The following is a 23222-nucleotide window of genomic DNA, read 5'->3' on the forward strand; positions in this document are numbered from 1 at the left end:
CATACATGGGATCAAGGTCACTATATGTGGTGGTCAAGGATGCCAAACATGGGGTCAAGGTCACTATATGTGGGGATCAATGCTGACATACGTGGGAACAAGGTCACTATATGTGGCATCAAGGATCGAATACATGGGATCAAGGTCACTATATGTGGGGTCAATGCTGACATATATGGGATCAAGGTCACTATTTGTGGGGTCAATGCTGACATACGTGGAGTCACAGTAACTATATGTGGGGTCAATGCTGACATATATGGGATCAAGGTCACTATTTGTGGGGTCAATGCTGACATACATGGTATCAAGGTAACTATATGTGGGGCCAACGCTGGGGTCAAGGACACTATATGTGGGAGTCAAGGATGCTAAAGATGGGATCATGGTCACTTTATGCGGGGGTCAATGCTGACATAATTGGGATTAATGTCACTATATGTGGGGTCAATGCTGACATTCGTGAGATTACGGTCACTATATGTGGGGTCAAACTGGTGAGACAACGTAAAAATATTAATCACATTCTTTTGAAATGGTAAGATCGACAGCAAACTATAAAATACAGCCTCTTCCGCTGTAGTAATCTCCCATGGCTCATAGGCTAAATCAGTGGCGCCCGTGTAATTGCGTTCTCTCCCCTTGAGCTTATATAAACATTATGTAAATATCCGAAGGTAGAAACGAACGATGGTGAATCTTATTACTACTGATTTTCATAGTCGCGTACCTTTAATAAATAACGACAGCATTTATCGTGATTTTATTGTCTAATTATCACGACACTTCCTTTTCCCCCCACCCTTCCACCAAAAAAATTAAATCTTTAAAAAATGTGAGAACCCCTGGGCCCAGGTAAATATGTTGGGTGTATTCTCCCCATCAACTGGGTCAGTGGCCTGAGTACAACGGCCCGGGGTCTAGAGAACAGACAACTCTAGCATGATAGATGGCGTGCTGGAAGCTACAGCGGGAGGGGACGTGGGGGGGGGGGGGGGGTTATAGTTTAATCAAATACTCTTTGGTTACTACTGTCAGAGGGGGGGGGGAGAGGGGGAAGTAGGTTTAATCAAATACTTAATTTTTGGTTACTACTGTCAGAGGGGGCAGAGAGGGGGAAGTAGGTTTAATCAAATACTTAATCTTTGGTTACTACTGTCAGAGGGGGGAGAGAGGGGGAAGTAGGTTTAATCAAATACTTAATTTTTGGTTACTACTGTCAGAGGGGGCAGAGAGGGGGAAGTAGGTTTAATCAAATACTTAATCTTTGGTTACTACTGTCAGAGGGGGGAGAGAGGTGGAAGTAGGTTTAATCAAATACTCTTTGGTTACTACTGTCAGAGGGGGGAGAGAGGGGGAAGTAGGTTTAATCAAATACTTAATTTTTGGTTACTACTGTCAGAGGGGGGAGAGAGGGGGAAGTAGGTTTAATCAAATACTTAATCTTTGGTTACTACTGTCAGAGGGGGGAGAGAGGGGGAAGTAGGTTTAATCAAATACTTAATCTTTGGTTACTACTGTCAGAGGGGGGAGAGAGGGGGAAGTAGGTTTAATCAAATACTTAATTTTTGGTTACTACTGTCAGAGAGGGGAGAGAGGGGGAAGTAGGTTTAATCAAATACTTAATTTTTGGTTACTACTGTCAGAGGGGGGAGAGAGGGGGAAGTAGGTTTAATCAAATACTTAATCTTTGGTTACTACTGTCAGACGGGGGAGAGAGGTGGAAGTAGGTTTAATCAAATACTTAATCTTTGGTTACTACTGTCAGAGGGGGGAGAGAGGGGGAAGTAGGTTTAATCAAATACTTAATCTTTGGTTACTACTGTCAGAGGGGGGAGAGAGGGGGAAGTAGGTTTAATCAAATACTTAATCTTTGGTTACTACTGTCAGAGGGGGGAGAGAGGGGGAAGTAGGTTTAATCAAATACTTAATCTTTGGTTACTACTGTCAGAGGGGGGAGAGAGGAGGAAGTAGGTTTAATCAAATACTTAATTTTTGGTTACTACTGTAAGAGGGGGGAGAGAGGGGGAAGTAGGTTTAATCAAATACTTAATTTTTGGTTACTACTGTCAGAGGGGGGAGAGAGGGGGAAGTAGGTTTAATCAAATACTTAATCTTTGGTTACTACTGTCAGACGGGGGAGAGAGGGGGAAGTAGGTTTAATCAAATACTTAATTTTTGGTTACTACTGTCAGAGAGGGGAGAGAGGGGGAAGTAGGTTTAATCAAATACTTAATTTTTGGTTACTACTGTCAGAGGGGGGAGAGAGGGGGAAGTAGGTTTAATCAAATACTTAATTTTTGGTTACTACTGTCAGAGGGGGGAGAGAGTTGGAAGTAGGTTTAATCAAATACTTAATTTTTGGTTACTACTGTCAGAGGGGGGAGAGAGGTGGAAGTAGGTTTAATCAAATACTTAATCTTTGGTTACTACTGTCAGAGGGGGAGAGAGGTGGAAGTAGGTTTAATCAAATACTTAATCTTTGGTTATTACTGTCAGAGGGGGGGGGGGAGAGAGGGGGAAGTAGGTTTAATCAAATACTTAATCTTTGGTTACTACTGTCAGACGGGGGAGAGAGGGGGAAGTAGGTTTAATCAAATACTTAATCTTTGGTTACTACTGTCAGAGGGGGGAGAGAGGTGGAAGTAGGTTTAATCAAATACTTAATTTTTGGTTACTACTGTCAGACGGGGGAGAGAGGGGGAAGTAGGTTTAATCAAATACTTAATCTTTGGTTACTACTGTCAGAGGGGGGGAGAGAGGTGGAAGTAGGTTTAATCAAATACTTAATCTTTGGTTACTACTGTCAGAGGGGGGAGAGAGGGGGAAGTAGGTTTAATCAAATACTTAATCTTTGGTTACTACTGTAAGAGGGGGGAGAGAGGGGGAAGTAGGTTTAATCAAATACTTAATCTTTGGTTACTACTGTCAGAGGGGGGGAGAGAGGTGGAAGTAGGTTTAATCAAATACTTAATCTTTGGTTACTACTGTCAGAGGGGGGAGAGAGGGGGAAGTAGGTTTAATCAAATACTTAATCTTTGGTTACTACTGTAAGAGGGGGGAGAGAGGGGGAAGTAGGTTTAATCAAATACTTAATCTTTGGTTACTACTGTCAGAGGGGGGAGAGAGGGGGAAGTAGGTATAATCAAATACTTAATCTTTGGTTACTACTGTCAGAGGGGGGGAGAGAGGTGGAAGTAGGTTTAATCAAATACTTAATCTTTGGTTACTACTGTCAGAGGGGGGAGAGAGGGGGAAGTAGGTTTAATCAAATACTTAATCTTTGGTTACTACTGTCAGAGGGGGGAGAGAGGGGGAAGTAGGTTTAATCAAATACTTAATCTTTGGTTACTACTGTAAGAGGGGGGAGAGAGGGGGAAGTAGGTTTAATCAAATACTTAATCTTTGGTTACTACTGTCAGAGGGGGGAGAGAGGGGGAAGTAGGTTTAATCAAATACTTAATCTTTGGTTACTACTGTCAGAGGGGGGGAGAGAGCTGGAAGTAGGTTTAATCAAATACTTAATCTTTGGTTACTACTGTCAGAGGGGGGAGAGAGGGGGAAGTAGGTTTAATCAAATACTTAATCTTTGGTTACTACTGTCAGAGGGGGGAGAGAGGTGGAAGTAGATTTAATCAAATACTTAATCTTTGGTTACTACTGTAAAAGGGGGGAGAGAGGGGGAAGTAGGTTTAATCAAACACTTAATCTTTGGTTACTACTGTCAGAGCGGGGAGAGAGGGGGAAGTAGGTTTAATCAAATACTTAATCTTTGGTTACTACTGTCAGAGGGGGGAGAGAGGTGGAAGTAGATTTAATCAAATACTTAATCTTTGGTTACTACTGTAAGAGGGGGGAGAGAGGGGGAAGTAGGTTTAATCAAATACTTAATCTTTGGTTACTACTGTCAGAGGGGGGAGAGAGGTGGAAGTAGATTTAATCAAATACTTAATCTTTGGTTACTACTGTCAGAGGGGGGAGAGAGGTGGAAGTAGGTTTAATCAAATACTTAATCTTTGGTTACTACTGTCAGAGGGGGGAGAGAGGTGGAAGTAGGTTTAATCAAATACTTAATTTTTGGTTACTACTGTCAGAGGGGGGAGAGAGGGGGAAGTAGGTTTAATCAAATACTTAATCTTTGGTTACTTCTGTCAGAGGGGGGAGAGAGGTGGAAGTAGGTTTAATCAAATACTTAATCTTTGGTTACTACTGTCAGAGGGAGGAGAGAGGGGGAAGTAGGTTTAATCAAATACTTAATCTTTGGTTACTACTGTCAGAGGGAGGAGAGAGGGGGAAGTAGGTTTAATCAAATACTTAATCTTTGGTTACTACTGTCAGAGGGGGGAGAGAGGTGGAAGTAGGTTTAATCAAATACTTAATCTTTGGTTACTACTGTCAGAGGGGGGAGAGAGGGGGGAAGTAGGTTTAATCAAATACTTAATCTTTGGTTACTACTGTCAGAGGGGGGAGAGAGGGGGAAGTAGGTTTAATCAAATACTTAATCTTTGGTTACTACTGTCAGAGGGGGGAGAGAGGGGGAAGTAGGTTTAATCAAATACTTAATCTTTGGTTACTACTGTCAGAGGGAGGAGAGAGGGGGAAGAAGGTTTAATCAAATACTTAATCTTTGGTTACTACTGTCAGAGGGGGGAGAGAGGGGGAAGTAGGTTTAATCAAATACTTAATCTTTGGTTACTACTGTCAGAGAGGGGAGAGAGGGGGAAGTAGGTTTAATCAAATACTTAATCTTTGGTTACTACTGTCAGAGGGGGGAGAGAGGGGGAAGTAGGTTTAATCAAATACTTAATCTTTGGTTACTACTGTCAGAGAGGGGAGAGAGGTGGAAGTAGGTTTAATCAAATACTTAATCTTTGGTTACTACTGTCAGAGGGGGGAGAGAGGTGGAAGTAGGTTTAATCAAATACTTAATCTTTGGTTACTACTGTCAGAGGGGGGAGAGAGGTGGAAGTAGGTTTAATCAAATACTTAATCTTTGGTTACTACTGTCAGAGAGGGGAGAGAGGTGGAAGTAGGTTTTATCAAATACTCTTTGATTACCACTGTCAGAAGGTGGGGGTGGTGGGGGGATGAATCAAATACTTAATCTTTGATTACTTCCGTCAGAGACGGATCGGCTTTGATGTGCAAGTATGACAAAACCCCAAAACATAAAATAAGTTTAACGTCTTCTAGTGACCGCCATACAAAAAAACTACCAACCACACTATATACTGTGGTCACAGAAATGGATGACTTTTCAGTAGTGACCTTATCCGTTCTTGACCAAGACACACAGGGCAGATGAAGTAGAGTTGGTTTGTTTCTGTGACCTCGGCATGGGAAGGGATAGCGTGGTCAGCACTATGCCAAGTCGCCTTGGTTTCCCTAACGCCAGTCAGGTACCCATTAGAGCTGGGTGGACTCAGTGACGTTCTACTGACTGGAGCCCGGATTGGAACTCGAGACCTTAGGGTAATGACATTATGTGATACATTTCCTTAGAACTTTATTTTAATTTTAGATCAGTTGTACACACACCTTTAATCATATCGTAGCTACTCCAACCAAACCACATTAGACCAGCGGTCTCTAAGACAAATTCATGTTTTAAAATGATTTTGTTATTTTTCTTAGTAAAAAAATGAAATAAAAGTGTTTTACCAAAAAAAAAAAAGTTTGAATGTCGAGATGTGTCAAGTGTTGGTTATTGGTGCGATTAGCATAGGCCCACTTCCATATAATCCGTATTAGAGAAAGTTAACAAGCTTCAATTTGTTAACAATTATTTGAGTTAATCTAAATTAATCTAAATTCACGTTGTTTCGAAGTACAGAGAAAGTCTTGTAATCGTGCAAAAAAAAAATCGAGATTTTTACAAATCTCGACGTTTTACACCTCACTGATACGGAAAACATAATTTTGCAATCTTGTCCGTATGTCTGTATGTCTGTCTGTGTGTGTATGTGTGTGTGTGTGTAAACACGATAACTTGAATACCGCTAGGTTGATGAAATTTCATATATAAGTATTTTATCAAAATCGTAGAGCCGTATCAACTTTTGAGCGATTTCCTATAACAGAAAGTGGTACTTTTTCTACTTTGAAGTTTTAAAAAGCCTATAACTTGAGTACTATTTCAGATACATAAATGAAAATTTTCCACATGTAAGTAAAAGATCTAATTCTCTGCATTCTGTCAAATTTTGAGTCATTTCCGTTGACCGGAAGTACTAATTTACGCTGTTTCCGATTTCTCAAAAAAAGCATGTAAATTTATGAAGTACTAATAATATTGCGCACTATTATGCACATTTTGTTTTGGCGTTTGGTGATGCGCAATTCTTTTTTCTACGAGATTCTATTCTATTTTAAAAAGTTTAAGTTTAAGTAATTAAAAATCATGTCTATATTTCGAGTTATATGAGAATATTCCCGAAAGTTTAGAGGAGATCACTCCCGGTTTATTTAAAAAATAATTTAATGAAACGCCTTGGAGAGCTGTGATAATGAAATTGCAAAGTAGTCGATAATAATATTCAATAATAGTCTGCTTAAAAAATATTAGGTTCAAGAAGAACAAAATGATGTTTATTTATTATAGTTCAATTATTCTTTAGAATGTGTAAAACTGTAGCCTTAATTGTATTTTCCATTAAGCCTTTCTGATATTTTTTGCGGAAACATCCCTACGTATTAGTTGTTAAATGGACGCAATACAATTTTAATAAATGCTCTACAGTTATTTCCCTTTCCTCACTTTCTCTCATACATATGACAACAGGCTCCACAATAGCACGCTTTTCCCCCTCAAGTTACTCTTAACATTAACATCGCTAATTAACTTGTGTGAAGTAAAATTGCGAACACTTAAGTAATTAGAAAATCTTCTATTTATAGCACGCACCACAGACTATCAAACAGATGGTGGTGTTGAGGGGGAGGGAGTTTCAAGGGGAGGGAAGCGATTGGCTTAGTATTGGCGTCTTCTTTACAAGTGTGTACGACGCTAACTACCGAAACATAACGGCGTAATGTAAACAATCCGAGGTGGGAATATTCATCAATCATAATCGCTCGATATTGTCGTCTTTGTATAGTTTTATACTGCCCGGATGGTTAGAGCTTTTGTATGGAGCAAATGTTTGGTAGTATTTATATAGGACTAATCGCTAGCAGTTTTATATAGAGATAAAGGTTGATAGTTGATTTATCAGGATAATGGTTTGTAATTTTAAAATAGAGACGGTGGCGTAGCGAGGTCGGGTGTCACCCGGTGCGGCACTTAATGGTGTCACCCCTCCCCCCCCCCCTGAGGCGTAGCGACTGTTCCCGGGGACAAACTTTCAATTTTCGATTTGCACCCCCCCCCCCCTCGAACTTTCGATTTGCACCCCCCCCCCCCCCTCAAATTTGTCTCTATATATTTTACTATTTTTTGCCTTGGTGTCACCCCCCTAAATGGTGTCACCCGGTGCGGTCCGCACACCCCGCCGCCCCCCTCGCTACGCCTCTGAATAGAGATACTAATTGGTAGTTTTGTAAAGGGCTAATCGTTACAAAACGATTTCTCGCCTCCTTTATGAATGAGTCGTTATTTATAGGCAAACTCCTGCAAAAACATTCACAATCACAACAGTTGATGCAGCTCAAATACATTTGATTATCGACCATTCATCACTCACATCACTACATCAACTCTCTTTTACCAATATCACAACATCATCCTACATCATTTACGTCATAACATACATTGTACATCAACAACATCGCAACCTAAGTTGTACACCATTTACACAACATCATATACCGTACATAACTAACACCACAACATTTACTGAACACAGCTAACAAATATCTGTTGTGCAACAACTTACGCAACATCACAACATCTATCATACTTAACGCACATATCATCTATCTAAGATGATTTACAAAACAACATTTATTGTAGGCTACATCAATAACAGTATCTAGGCTACATCACTAACAATATCTAGTGTAGGCTACATCACTAACAATATCTATTGTAGGCTACATCACTAACAATAATTACAATATCTATTGTAGGCAACATTAATAACAATATCTATGTTAGGCTACATCACTAACAATATCTATGTAGGCTACATCACTAACAATTTCTATTGTAGGCTATATATGTAACATCACAACATCCATTATATCTACACTTTTATCATCTCCTTTGAAATGCTATGCTATACATATAATACATCAACCTCATTTGGTAGGACTAAAAACCTCTTAGACACGCACAGCTAACGCATGCATCAGTACCCCCCCCCACACACACACACATAAAACTTCGCGATCAATCAAACACTGAATTTTTATCTCACTTTTCTAAAGGGACATAATCTACTACACGTTCGTTCCCTACACGGGGAGTTACCCGCCGTGCTGGGCTCGTTCGTGTAGCGAGCTACAGTACAACAAGAGGGAATAGAATCGTACTCACCTTTCAAACCAGCTAGCGGCTTGTTGTGAGCCGTTTTGTAAGTCTCGACAGACACTAGTGTGTATGTGTGTGTGTGCTGTAGGGTGGTGGGGGGGGGGGCGCGACGGGATGTTTACCTCACAGCCAACAGTTGCCGCTTGAAGCACGTGCGTGCGTGAGCACTGCTTGCCGTACACTGCCCGCGTGTGTTGCGTCAGTGTAGGTTGTCTTGGGGGGGGGGGGGGGGGGGGGGGTAGTAGATCTCGACGACGGAGAGGTTTTGTTAATATTGCGTGACTGACGTCAAAAGGGGAGGTAATCAACGACAATCTCGACATAAATAAGGTCGATAATTTATGAGAAGGTGGTCTCCTTTAATAGCGAAGTGTCGTCATTTTTTCAAGTACGTCACAAGGATGAAACAACATACGTCATGTTCTATGGTTTATTATAGAACAGTACATGAAATACTTCACTTGAATTCATCGCACAATTGGTTTAATCTCGAGAATGACACAATGGCTCCCCCCCCCCCCCCCTGCATGATTGTATTATAGGCCGATGGGTAGGTTTTTTTTATCTCTCGCCCCCTCCCCTCTTCCCTCAAAATGAAAGGCAAGCTTCTGTTTGTTTGCGTTTTTTTTTTTTTTTTTTTTTTTTGTTATTGTTGTCTATTCTTGCCTAAGATTTTGCACACATTTCCAACTCTTTCGTATTTAATAAATAAAAAATTAATATTTAATTACAAATTTATTACCCGTTGAAATTGTTTAATATATTATTCTGGACTTAACTTATTCTTTGTACGCCTCTATATTTATACTATAATCTAAACAATCTTTAAAAACGTTCGTTTGTTATAAAATAAATTAAACAAGCCAAGGACCGCTGTCTGCAGAGTTTCTTCCAGGCATCTCTTCGGGTGAAGGGGGGGGGGGGGGGCGAAGCCCCTCCGAAAAAATTTTACCGCAAAACCCAACTTGAACAAACAAGTAGGAGACAACTACGAAAATAAAATATTATTTTTTTTAAATTAGAGTTATTCGACCTTCCAAGATGGCATCCCCCTTTGACAAACTTTTTGGTTTTCCACTTCAGTTTGATTTAAGGTAGATAGATCTTTACTTTATCTGTATCTAATTAGTAATTTGACAGGGCCTATCGTTTATTATATTCTTAATAACCCTACTGTAGTGATTAGTTTAGTGATTAAGTTGATTGTATTATTAATTAGTAATTAATTACTAATTAGATAGTCTCGTCAGAGTCAGTGACTTTTTTAGTGATTTTTTTTTAGTCACTGGTTCAATACAACAAACTTTTTGAACAAACACAAAAGAGAATCGATTCAAATCAGACCAATATCTCAGCCACTAGTTAGTTAGTCACTAGAACTAGATTTTAGATTCAATCTAGATTCTAGAGACTATTAATTGTTTAATGTATTGTAATCAAATCTCAAATAACAATAATCAATAAGTGGGTTAGGCATACGTTCACGTTGGGGTTGGGGATAGTCAAACTCAAGCCACATCATATTTTAATTATTGTCACATACTTGTGCACTCTGGTGGTATGGCAGTGTAAAGTATAGTACAGCTTTTCTTTTTACTTAAGCCTTAGTGGATAGGAAAGTGGGCAAAGTCAACAACACAATACACTGGTGTTTTTACAATGGTAATCTATCGTTTTGGGTACGTAAAATCGCCCGCGGCTATTAATGTACGAAAACGTGACCTCATTGTCAAGGCTGTAATAGAAGTAGAATCTATATTGTGATATGTTTGTGTCAAATATTATAGATAAATGAATAATAAACCTAAATCAATGGCTAAATATATCAATATAGGCCCGAAATTAACTTTAAACAGCAGTGTCTGCAAGCAAGATTTGCTATATAAACAGCAGCCATTTGTAAAATAGAGTGACTTCCGCCTGAATCTTGCGCTATAAGTCTATAAAAATAAAACTTTAACAAAATGGCTGCTATAGTAAATGAGCATGGTTGCATCTGTTGGAAACATCGCTGGTGTTCATTTATTACTGAAAAGTTTTAATTCAATTGTTTAGAAACAGGTACATAAATGAAACAAGGAAACATTTTTGTATTTTTCAAAACATAAATCCTCCTCAAAATGTGAAATAATTGTTAAAATGTAAGGAGTCACCTGTTTTTCACATTACTAGTCGCGGGCGATTTTACGTACCTAAAACGATAGATTACCTTTACAATTACTCATTGAATAATATAATAGCCACTTAGGCCTACAGTCTACTCTATAGTTAACCTTTTCTTTTTCCTTAAAATATGCAGATGTTTGCCTAATTGTATATACTTTGACCTGCCTGACTGTAAGTGTAGTTATGTAATATTGATCTCTATTTATGTTATCATATAGGCCTATAAATTATTGTCTGGATGATAATGAACTTGTTAAAAATTTTCAGTAATGTGCCAAACTCAGATGCCAAAATTTGCATTGTTTCAATTTTTGGTAAAAGTCGTTTGAATCCATTTTGTAGCAAAGCTACTCCTCTAAACCCTATTGTCAATAAAGATATATTTCAAGTAAGTAATTTTTCCAATGTGTTTATCTTCATTAAAAATGTATTTAAGTATTTAACATTTATTACCAAGTGCCACTTTGGTCTTTTTTTAAAAGGATGTATAAGCAAGTATTTTCCTGCTATACTGTAATACAGAAAAGCAGCCATACTATAGTTATAACATGAAAGTACAAGTTAAGATTCGCAATCATACGAGTTATGTTAATTTTAAATGTGGGAAGGGAAACACAATCAAACAATTACATTGAGCATGAATGACATTTGGTGGGCCTATTCCACTACCCACAAGAATTCTTGCGGTTCTAATTAGGCATTTCTCAAAATTCCTCAAATTTAAAAGCTCCCTGTGTCCATGTGGGAGAATTATAAACGTATTTTAAATATTTTTTTGGTAACAGCGGATTATTTTATCTCTTGTTTTTTCAGGGATCTGAAGGTTTTATTCAAAAGCAGATCCAGGATGTAAGTCTATTTATTGCTCAATCACTTGCCATAGCTTCAATTTACCTTAGCTTTTGTTTCATGAAACATAACAATATCGTCATATAGCAACCATTGTCACATCTACCTAGACTGACATTATCTTTTTCTTATTAAATTATTAATGTGCTTCAAGTACAGCACCCAAGTTTTCTAAACTTTTTATTTTTATATATTTTCATTATTTTTTTAACTGCTAATTTATTCTATTGTTCTAGAATTTTTCTAAGCAATGTTTAGATTTTAAAAAAATTGGATACCTAACATGTTGTTTATGCTTACAGGGTAATATTGAATGCTATTATGATGCTGACAACAGAGTTATGTTCCTGCATCTTCTCTCCTTCTATGACACAAACCTTCTGGTCAAGAAATGTGAGCAGCTTGACCAAAATATCAATGCACAAGTAATTGTTTTGTTGTTTATTTTCTAGTGTGCAATTTTAATTTTTTTATAGTTATTATCACTTTGCGAGAAATATGACTCCATACTTTTTATTATTAATTTTTGAAAAACTCTTGTTAAAGTTAAAGACAAAATTTTTAGATTTCAAATTTAGGTAAATGCTCAAATGTGTATACAAATGTTAGATTTTACTGTCAAATTAAGGTATTTATTAGTATATAGTTCTAGTGTCCAGGATTTACTGTGTAATTTTATATTTAGTTATAATTTTAAAATAACAGGCACTTAATACTTTCAGGGCACTTAGTTTTTTTTTATGGGATGTGAACCACATAAAAAAAATTCCAAATTCTAGTAATTTTTATTAGCTGTATAATGAAGCTATTTTAGTAACCATGTTTCTCTTATGAACAGGATTTGTACAAACTTTGTAAAGACGACGATCTCCAACATGCTAAATCCCTTTTGCTGCTCTTCAACCTTTCTCACATTATACTGGTTGGTATTTTTTTCTAACAAATAATTTGGACTCAAAAAATTTGATTTTTTTTTTTGCAATTTACTCAAAACTGAATGTAGAATAAACGATTTATGAACATTCAATACTGAGTCAAAATGCCACAGTAACTTTTAACTGTTTAAAACAAAGTTTTTTATTCATTACTAGTAGCCTACTTGATATTTTGTTAAAAATTGTTTGTTTAGTTCTACGCTTAGCTAACATTTAATTTTTAAAGGTTGTTTCATATTTTTAATGTGAAAGATAAAATCATTACTGTGTTCATTTCTTTTTTAAAGCCTATTTTAAATAGAAAGGCTCATAACTTCTTATAACTACTTATACATTTTCCCTAGAGTGTTGCAGTAGCTAATGTTAAACCACCTTAACACAGGAAATTATAACTCCTTATATTTAATCCTCAGCTGTGTCACCCAAGTAGTACATTTGATTTGTCATATCTCAAACTATTTCATATATTGGACAACATAAGGTAACTTGTCATTTTTATTTCAATGTTTAACTTGTCATTCACATTATAAATCTGGTGGCAGAAGCCAGAGTTCTGTACTGACTGAACTAGAGCATCAAAATCAGTGAAATAAAATAGAAAGTTTCCCTTCAGACCAGAATTAACATGGAGTAGATGAAATAAAATTCATCTTTTTATTAATCGTCTGCATAGAAAGTGATAATGCCTTCAGCACTCTGCCCATGTGTCTTTACTTTCCCGGAGTCAAATCAGGTACCCATCAGAGCTAGGTAAACAATGGGACATACTACAGACTCAAGCTGTTGAATTGAATTTGAGACTTTTGAGTTTGTACTAGTGCGCTCTATCGTTCGGACATGCCTTTACTTAGCATGATTATAATGATAAATATTAACGTCAGATTTTGCTCAAAGAAATAACTGTAATTGTGGTTAATCATTTATTTGGTGGGGGAGGAGGGGTAAGGAATTATATCAAAACGTCAATCTTTTAAAAAATAAATCATTTTTACAGCTATAATGGTTATATTGACTCTGTAACTATTTTCAGATTGAAAGTACAAACAAGTATAGTTGAAATATTGGCCACTGTCTCGGGTGTCTCCAAGGACTGGGCCAACTTTGGTCGTGTCTGCACCCCCAGAATGCTGTTTGTCTTTGAGACGCCTGCCATTGATGTTCAACCTGAGGATTTAGACAGCAACTCTTTAAAAGCTTCAAAAGTAAACTTATCAACAGCTAAGCACAAGAAAAGTTTTAAAGAAAAATTTAAGAAAATCAATAATATATTTTGTTAATGAGGAATCTTATTTTATGTTGTCCGTATTTAGTTTTTTTACTTTTGACCGAGCGATAACTTTGTATCTACCAATTTTAAATTATATTAAAATATTTTGTAACTATTTTACAGAAATACCCACCGCTGAAAAAGCTACAAATGTCTATAGAAGATATGATATTCAGAATATTAAGAAAAACCAGAGCCATCACTAATATCTCGTAAGTTAAATTTTGTCATCACTAGCTTGTAGAGAAATGTTTGCAAGCAACTGATTTAACTTTGTCATCACTAGCTTGTAGAGAAATGTTTGCAAGCAACTAATTTCACATTGTCAACATTAGCCTGTACAGAAACGTTTGCTAGCGATGTAACCAAGACATTTTAATTTCAGCAACAACTCACTTTTCTCTGTACCAATCAACCAACCGTATGTCTACCTTTGTGCCAAGAAGAATGAAGTGTCTGACCCAGTGGATTTTATCCAGGCTCTGATGAGACAAAATTGTTGCCCTACACAAGAAGGTATTAAAATTGTTGTAGTAAAATAAAAATCCCATCAAGAAACTAATAACCCATTTTGTTCCATATACTTATATAATTATTTTAAAATATATTTGCTAATAATGAACATTTGTCATACAGTACTCCAAAGCATTATTCCCTTAATTAAGGATTTAAATCAATTAAAAAATTAAAATATTTTCTGTTGACTTCTACCCTTTCTTTTTTGATGAGGATCAACTACTTTTTCTTTTTACAGACACTCAAACAGCCAATCAGAAACCTAAGCCATACAGCTGCAGTAGAAGAAAGCTGAACGCAATGGTACCAGATCCCCTTCCTCTCTCGGCTCCGTCCAACTTTCCACCATCCACCCTCTCCTCATCCGCAGCCAAGTTTCCTCTTGTTACGTCAGGATCCCGGAACCAAGACCAGAGTTTCAAAGAATTTCTCTGGCAGCACATTGAGATGGTGTTTTCAAAAACTATCAATGATAATGTTGGCCGGCATGGAATTGATCCGATTTTTGAGGTTTGCAAGTAGGACAATAAACCTCTGACTTAAAAACCAAAATAATGTATACATTTTATCCCTTATATCTTATCTGTTAAATATGGACAATATTGTTTTGTTTCTTTAAATCATAATTTTGTTTTCTTCCACTTTTTTTATTCAGTTGCCAACCCTGGGAGTTTGGCTTCTTGCAGCCAATAAACTCCACAAGTACATCTTAACAGAAGCCAGCGATACCACACCAGGCCAGCCATTTACTATACTAAAAAATATGCTGGACGTTAGCATGAGATTCTCTGAAAAGTAAGTCCAAATATTTATTTGTTGAAAAATAATTTACTTAAGTGTAACACATTCATTCATTTTAGAAGTGAGATTATCACTAATTTTATTTTTTCAGTCGATGCAACAAGGTTCTTCCCATGGCTGAAAATGCTTACCAGCAGGACTTACCTCCCTTCTATATCACATCCTATCACCAGAGCAGGGTAATTTTTGAAAATTCTATCTAGAAAATACTACAGAAATGAAACAAATTATATAAAAACATTACGTATTGACAACATTGTGTTTATCTATTTGTTTACAAAAAAGATCAGCTTTTTAGTTGTTTTCTAAATGTTAATTTTTTTTTACTCATTAGGTCAACAAAGTTAAGCGCTTATTTGCCCAGTATGCCAGAGGACCAGCCTATGAGAAATACTTGATGGAGCTAGAAGCTTCCTGTGAGAGATACTGGAAAGCTGGAAGACAACAGTGTGAGGCTCTGTCTTTAACTGGAAATCTTTGTACAAATAAGGTACATTTTATTTTAGGCTTTTTTAATGAATAAAATTGTTTTTTATTTTTTTTATTTTAGGCTTTAAAGCCAATAGGTACGTTACATTTTTAATTAGTAATTACAGCTACTTTGATTTAAAACATGAGTTTAGATCTTTACTATTTATTTTATTATAATTAAATAATCAACTTTGTGTCTATGTTACGATGAAAATAATGAACATTATTTTTAGTGAATAACCTTGTGTATTTTTATCATGTATTTAAACTCTTTTTTCAGTAGTTGGATAAAGGGAATATTTATCCTCTATTCAGTCATGATAAAAAATAACACTTTGATATTAATTCTCCGTTCTATAGCAATAAAAAGAACATTGTATGATGTCCCCTGCCATCAGTAGCATGATTTTTACCCATTCAATAGTTCCACCATACACTTAAAGATTAATCCTCTGGTCTATAGCAATTAAAAGAACATTGTATTATCTCCCTTCTATTCAGTAGCATAATTTGTTCATTCACTAGATCCACCGTACACATTATTATTGATATTTATCATGATTTTGACCTATTCACTAGATCCACCATACACCTTAACATTAATGTAATGCTCTGTTATATAGCATGATTTTGACCTATTCACTAGATCCATCGTACACATTATTATTGACATTTAGCATGATTTTTACCTATTCACTAGATCCACCATACACATTATTATTGACATTTAGCATGATTTTGACCTATTCACTAGATCCACCGTACACATTGATATTTATCATGATTTTGACCTATTGACCTATTCATCCACCGTACACATCATTATTGATATTTAGCATGATTTTGACCTATTCACTAGATCCACCGTACACCTACTGAGAAACCCTCAGGCCCTGAAGACAAGAGAGCCGTGTCAGAACACTCAAGTCAGATAAAAACCAAAGCTGCTTGCAACTGTGGTAGACTCCAGGCTGATAAAGATGACCCTTTCAACCATAAGGTACTCACCCATCTTTGTGTGCTTTAGTCATGCCTATAAACAGAAATATGTTTGAAAATAAATATAAATAATCAACTGTTTCACCCTTACCACCTGCAAGAAAAATTAGGGTTGTGCCATAAAATAATTCATTCTAAAATAACTAGGCCCACACATTATTAAGTAATGAAAACCTATGTTAAAAAAAACCAAAACAAAAAAGTATTTGGCCACAAAAACTTCTTATTTATCTTCCCTCTTGAACAAGATATCTGAAACATTACTTAATAGGCCTTTGAATAATGTTGCTCTTACTAAGTAATGAAGGGATGCATCAGCCTCGCCTCTCGATTGCTAGAAACATTTTATAATTTACATTATTATAATAAATTTTGGAATCAGCTTTTGAACTGGAGTACATATCAAAAATAAATTAAATTTTAAATTTTAAAATAAATTTTTTGTGCAAAACTAGAAATTAGAGACATCAGTTGTTATAAATTAGAGCATGTTTCATATAAAATATAAATTTTAAAATAATTTTTTTTAGAGTGCAAACTATGAATTTTACCAGAGTCACCAACAAAATAAACTAGAACACTATGTATAATATAAATTTTTAAAACAATTTTTTTTTTGGAGTGCAAACTATGAATTTTACCAGAGTCACCAACTAATAAACTAGAACACTATGTATAATATAAATTTAAAAACAATTTATTTTTCAGAGTGCAAACTATGAATTTTACCAGAGCCTTGAAACCAGCTGCTGTAGTAGACTGGAACACATAGCCCTGCCAGTGTTCTCATCCACAACAAGTGATGTGCCTCGTGCAGCCAGCATTCCCTCCTCACCAGAGCAGCCAGAGACACAGGTGCTGGCTCAAGATAACACAGCCAAAGACACAGAAAAGACAGACGCGTTTTCAACTCTATCGGAACTAAGCTTAGCTTTAAGTTTAGGTAACTGTTTTAAGATTACTTCAATACATATGCTTATACTTCTAAGTTTGACGTACTAGACAATTTTTTATCTTAATTCTATGTTTTCTACCAAAATATCTAATTTTATTGGAAATGAAAGATGGTTTCATTTTACAGATGTTATAAGTTTTTAGAATTTCAATAGGTTCACTGTTGTCATTAAGTTAACAGTATCTTAAATTATTGGTAATTTAGAGAAAAATGTTCCATGTTTTTTTTTTAAATTCATCAGTTGTTTCCTTTTAATATCCCCTCAGGTCAGTATGCACCCACAGGTCCTGAGCCTGAGCCAAAAGTTAGCCAGGTTGAAGATTTAAGGGAAGAAACTCAGCCCCAGGAAGCAGACCTGCAGCTTGATGAAGAAGCAGAATTAAAACTCAGCAACCTTATTTCTACAGAAGAGCAAACCTCTAAAGGTGCACACACTTTACTGCATTACATTTTTATAAGTTCTCTTTAGATTATTTTATTGACTTGATATGATATATTTATAATGTTATTTACATTAACAAAAGCCCTTATTTTAAAAACGTTTACTATATTTGTTTAAACAAATGTTGATACAGCACTCAAGTAATTAACTATACAATTACTTTTTATTTGCTGTAGCTGTAGTTATATCTGCATGACTTTCAGTTATGAATTTCCTGTTTTCTTCAGCAAAAACCATGCCCAATCGTCAGCACTCAACAACAGAATATTTGCCGTACATGATCCATACAAAATCACCAGTTGGTTTGTTGCCCATGTTCTCCTCCTTCTCCTTGTGTAAGCTGGGATCTAGCAGTAGCTATGCCCATATGATTGGTTGGTTTGTATACATCTCCATAGAATAAATAAAATAGAGACAAATACATGTTTTTTACTTTAGAATCTGAATCTACTGTGAACAATAAAATTGCTTTGGATTTATTTTAAATGTGAATTGCACAAGGTAATGATTGAGTGATATTTATATTTACATTTTATACAAAATAGAGCTGTGCTTATACTTTTAAAATTCAATTTGTGAAAGTGGTTTTGTAAAATGTTTAATACTCTCAGACAGAAGTTGAAAGTGAGTACAGTTTGCTTTTTGTTTTTAAGTGTTAGGGTTTGAACAGGACAGTTTTAACGTGGAGAAATCATTTTTTTAAATGTCTTTTTTTTAATAATTTACAAAAGGAATTAATGCATCCTTTTATACACCACTGTCAAAATAACAGTTGTTTTATTTTTTTTTAATATATCTACAATAAATTTTTTTTTGTTTAAGATATCTACAATAAATATTTTTTTGTTTGATATATCTACAATAAATATTTTAATGTTTAAGATACATTCAATAAATATGTTTAATTTAATCTTACTGTCAAATCTGCTCAACCGTTACCCTATTTTCTAGTTGCTAGTTTCCCACATTTCAGCTTCTGTCTGGTAGCCTGCATACTTTGATGCAGATTTAATTAACCAAAAAATAATTTAGTTGATGACAATTTCTTAGGCTTGGAGCTGCCTGGATTTCTACCTGGAAGTAATTTCCTTCTTCCCTGGGACATCCCTGTAAAGTCTGAAGTCGACAAGTGGCCATCGGTGTCTGAAACATTTGGGGGTGGGAAGAAACGACAGCTGAGAAAGATTTCAAAACGTTAGTACTCCCAAAACTTTTTCATATTTAATAATATAATATAATAGAATAATAATAGAATATAACTGGTAATAAAAAGAGTGCAATGCTTAAGTGAGGTTTTTTATTAACATGCATAATAACTGTCACAGGAAACAAAGAATACTTGAGCGTTAATTAAATATTGAAATTCTATCTCAAATAGGCCTATAAGTTAAATAGATATTTAAATATTTGCATCATTATAGTCCAAAAAGTGCTCTTTACTTAAATTAGTCGTTTGGATGTAAAAAATCATTTTGTGGTGATAAAGTTTTGTTAGCAATATAAATAACCAGAAGCAATTTTTTTTTTCTAGTTTTTTGTTGTTCCCATGCAGAATAAATTTTTATCTATTCTATATAATAGTTTCGCTGTCTGTCAAGAACGCTCTGTCTGACAAGAACGCTCTGTCTGACAAGAACGCTCTAGAGAAAACACAAGCAAAATAAAAACATGCACAGTAATTCGAAAAACGAAATATGACGTCGACACATTTAGCGTAGAGTAGAACATAATCTCAAACCAGAGAGTGCACACAGTAATGTAATGACGTCATTGATTCTACATTGAAAAAAAGGAAATGTTGTCTAATCTAAATGGTTTGCGTGAAGATTTTCTTGCATACAATTCTTCGGGTAGGGGCGAAGCCCCACCCCCCGCGTAAGAACGTCTGAGCCCCCCCCCCTCCCCAACTCAAAAGAAATTTCCTCATCGATACTCTATAATAAAATTACCGCCTAATTAATGTGTCTAATCTAAAAAGTGGTTTTCTTGCAATGGGACGGTAGACATGTTTTTTTTGGGGGGGGGGGGGGGGGTGTGGAGGGGTGGGGGGGTGTGTGGGGGTGGGGGGGGTGGTGTGTGGGGGGGTGGGTTGGTTTCAGTGTTTCCTCCCCGGAGAGGGGTGGGGGGTACTTGAAATTTTCGGGGGCGGGGGTAGAATTTTCTGGGAGGGGGCGGACACTGGAAAAAGTATATAATTATATTTCGTTGAATGGGACGGTAGACATGCTTTTTTGGGTGGTGGGGGTGGTGGAGGGGTGGGGAGGGGTGGTGTGGGGTGGGGTGGGGGTGGTGTGGGGGGGGGGGGTGGGGGTGGTGTGTGGGGGGTGGGTGGTGTGTGGGGGGGTGGGTTGGTTTCAGTGTTTCTTTCAGACTTTTTCCTCCCCGGAGAGGGGTGGGGGTACTTGAAATTTTCGGGGGCGGGGGTAGAATTTTCTGGGAGGGGGCGGACACTGGAAAAAGTATATAATTATATTTCGTTGAATTGGACGGTAGCCATGTTTTTTTTTTGGGGGGGTGGGGGGTGGGGGGCGGTGTGTGGAGGGGGTGGTGTGTGGGAGTGAGGGGTGGGGGTGGTGTGTGGTGTGTGGTGGGGGTGGGGGTGGTGTGGGGGGTGGGGGGTAGGGTGGGGGTGGTGTGTGGGGGGGTGGGTTGGTTTTAGTTTAGAGAAAAGAGACAGCACTATCAGCCTAGCGCCCGTTGTACCCTTCCTCAACGGGCCATTTTTCTCGTCTTAGCATAAGCATCATATTTTGATTAAAAAATAACCCAGTTATTCTGTACCAAAATACATTTAAATTATCACCAAGTTACTATAGTTACTATAGTTGCTTACTTAAAATGTTGATTGTTGTAATAAACTTTAAACTATTATTTCAGCTGTCATAGAGACTGTAGAAACAGTCTCCGTCAGGGTATATTTAGGAATGGAGTATGAGTGTCCCAGAGGTCATCGCTTCTTCTGCAGCGGACCAGATAAAGTTATTAAAGTATCTTCCAATAGTATTGTCAAAGTAAGCTTTAGTGTCTAAAAATGTTATGATGCATGTCCTCAATATAGGTTGGTGCGAGTGAATATTGTTGCGCATGTATGTTGAACGAATGGATGGTGTAACGTGTATAGTGTGATAGCGACATTTTTGGGTAGAGACTGGACGCTGTGTATTGTGTGTGAATTAGTCTGATTTTCTTCGTCTTGGTGAAAGGGTATACGTGAATCCAGTACGAGAATAAATACAAGAAGAGGAAACCTATTTTTATCTTGTTGATTAGTCGTCACCTGTGTTGTCTAGATGAATAATTGTATAATGCTTGCCCACGGTTGCAATATCTTCTTATGGTAGTTGAATTTGAATGATATTGGATCAAGTAGTTCAACCCTCTCACTGCATAACTGCGGGTTACATAGTCCCCAGCTATAACATGGTGGGGTAGGAGGGGTGGGTTAGATCTTTTAATTACAACATGGCCGCATATAAATCAAGCAAACGGTAAATACTGGCTTTAATCTGGTGTTACGCAATCTGTGCGGTTTAAAAGTGAACATTTTCTTTAATCTGTTAAAAATTGATCTACAGGACAATGCTAGTCGTCTGGTGCAAATGGACATGCCACTTTACACAGCTTGTCACTGCAAGTAAGTGATCACTGTCATTTCAGCAGAGAGGTCTATATCACACTGCTTTAATCTGTAACATGATCCTAGTTGTGCATATGTTCTTTACTTTTTACTCATTGAAATAGTTTTAAATTTGAAATATTGTTTAAAATTTTAACTCTTGCAGACAACCCAAGGGTTGCATGTCTCAAATGATGAGGGTCTATATCGTCACGCCGCGTGATACATCAAGCTGTCAACCAATCAGAATTCAGATCAACCCATTCATTCAGCCTGGCCCCGCCCCTTGCCCTCTGTTCCATCCTGGGCTTGACACACCTGTGGAGCTTCCACCTGATGGAGTTTGGGTACTTCGGCTGCCGTATCCTTACATTTTATTGCTGTTGTTTTTGGTTCTTCAAAGTTTGATTTTAAAACACCATGATTGTGGGGGTTTTTAATAGCAAGGATGAAACTTTGTTTAAAAAAAACAAATTTATAAAAACCAAAATTTGTTTTTTTATTATAAGCTTGAAGGTTTAAATATAAAACACTATATTAAGTTTATTTATAGTAAGTTTGAAAACGATTTATTTATAGACCCATTTGATTTTTTTTTATAGTCAAGTGTGATTATAAACATTGTTAAAACTATGTTTGTGTTTTTTTTATAGTGACGTAAGGTTGGAAGACAGGTTATACAACACAATATTTGTTTTTATAAATAGTAATATTAAACGTTTGCAGTTATTGGTTTTTATGCAATCCCAAATTACCGAATGCTTACACATTATAAATCACAATTGTTTGACCCTTGACCCTAATGTCCAGACACATCTACCAAGATGAGCACTGCATCTACCTAATGCCCAATGACCATCAGCAGTTTCACAATTGTTTTGTGCAAAAGTCCATGTTTAACTACAGAAGTTTGTAATGTCTTCACTTCCTGACTTGGTTTCTAGCTACAGTAGCTTTTGGCGACAATGGATCTGGCTTGATTTTGACCTTTAATGTTTCCATTTTAAACTGGACTTCAGCTTCACACACTTTATCTGCAGGCCAACATTTTTTTGACCTGACTCAATGTTAGTTAATCTTAATCTAGACCTAACATCCTGTTAGTTTAACATAATGTTGCCATCTTGATCTGTTACTAGTCTTAAGGAGCACCTAATTTGAATTCCCAAATGTCATTTTAAAAAATCATGACTAAATTGAAAACCTTTTTAAACCCTGTCAATAGTAAATTTTTGAACAAAGATGTGTTGACATCAGGTTACTTTCCTTGAAACCTCTGTCCAGTATTTTTTTTTTCATGGCATTAGGATGTCATCATTGTTGCTTTATATTTTGTCTTTCTTGTAAATAGTTGATTATTATGTAGATAAATGTTTCCTTGATACATTTTACTTTATTTATTAACCTTGAACATGTTTTTTGGTTGTTTTGCTCTTAATGTACAGTGTACAATAAAGTATAAATTTTGAATGGTAATGAGTTTTTGTTGTATTAGCATTAAACTTTTTAAATTACTTTTACTTGCTATGTTACATCTATTTTCTCTGGCAGACTAATAAACATCCACATAAATTTATACAACCTCAAACAGTAATTTTTAATTGGTAATTACAAAACAGTTTTTTATTTGCTTTTATAAAATGAATCATTCCAGTCATGACAATTCTCTGAAGTTTTCTGGGTATATCAAACAAGGCTGAGAGTAAATTGACGAATCAACAAGCCATGCTACATT

The 23222-nt window shown here is 36.3% G+C and overlaps 1 protein-coding gene across 1 annotated transcript; it reads left to right on the forward strand.

The window, feature by feature from the left end:
• Window positions 1–9499: 9499 nt before the first annotated feature.
• LOC131957795 (nonsense-mediated mRNA decay factor SMG8) lies at window positions 9500–22957 on the forward strand. Its single transcript, XM_059322584.1, has 22 exons — window positions 9500–9564; window positions 10904–11024; window positions 11450–11485; window positions 11788–11910; window positions 12324–12407; window positions 12834–12901; window positions 13451–13622; window positions 13811–13899; window positions 14073–14203; window positions 14442–14713; window positions 14859–14998; window positions 15096–15183; window positions 15339–15494; window positions 16335–16475; window positions 17183–17417; window positions 17696–17854; window positions 18099–18245; window positions 18922–19065; window positions 20749–20882; window positions 21447–21505; window positions 21654–21848; window positions 22298–22957. The coding sequence occupies exons 1-22, from the start codon at window positions 9512–9514 to the stop codon at window positions 22401–22403; spliced, it is 2853 nt and encodes a 950-aa protein (XP_059178567.1). The 5' UTR covers window positions 9500–9511; the 3' UTR covers window positions 22404–22957.
• Window positions 22958–23222: the final 265 nt, after the last annotated feature.

Source organism: Physella acuta, unplaced genomic scaffold, assembly GCF_028476545.2.
Source record: "Physella acuta isolate Inbredline_101_S28 unplaced genomic scaffold, ASM2847654v3 ptg001266l, whole genome shotgun sequence".
In the NCBI taxonomy this organism is placed as follows: domain Eukaryota; kingdom Metazoa; phylum Mollusca; class Gastropoda; family Physidae; genus Physella; species Physella acuta.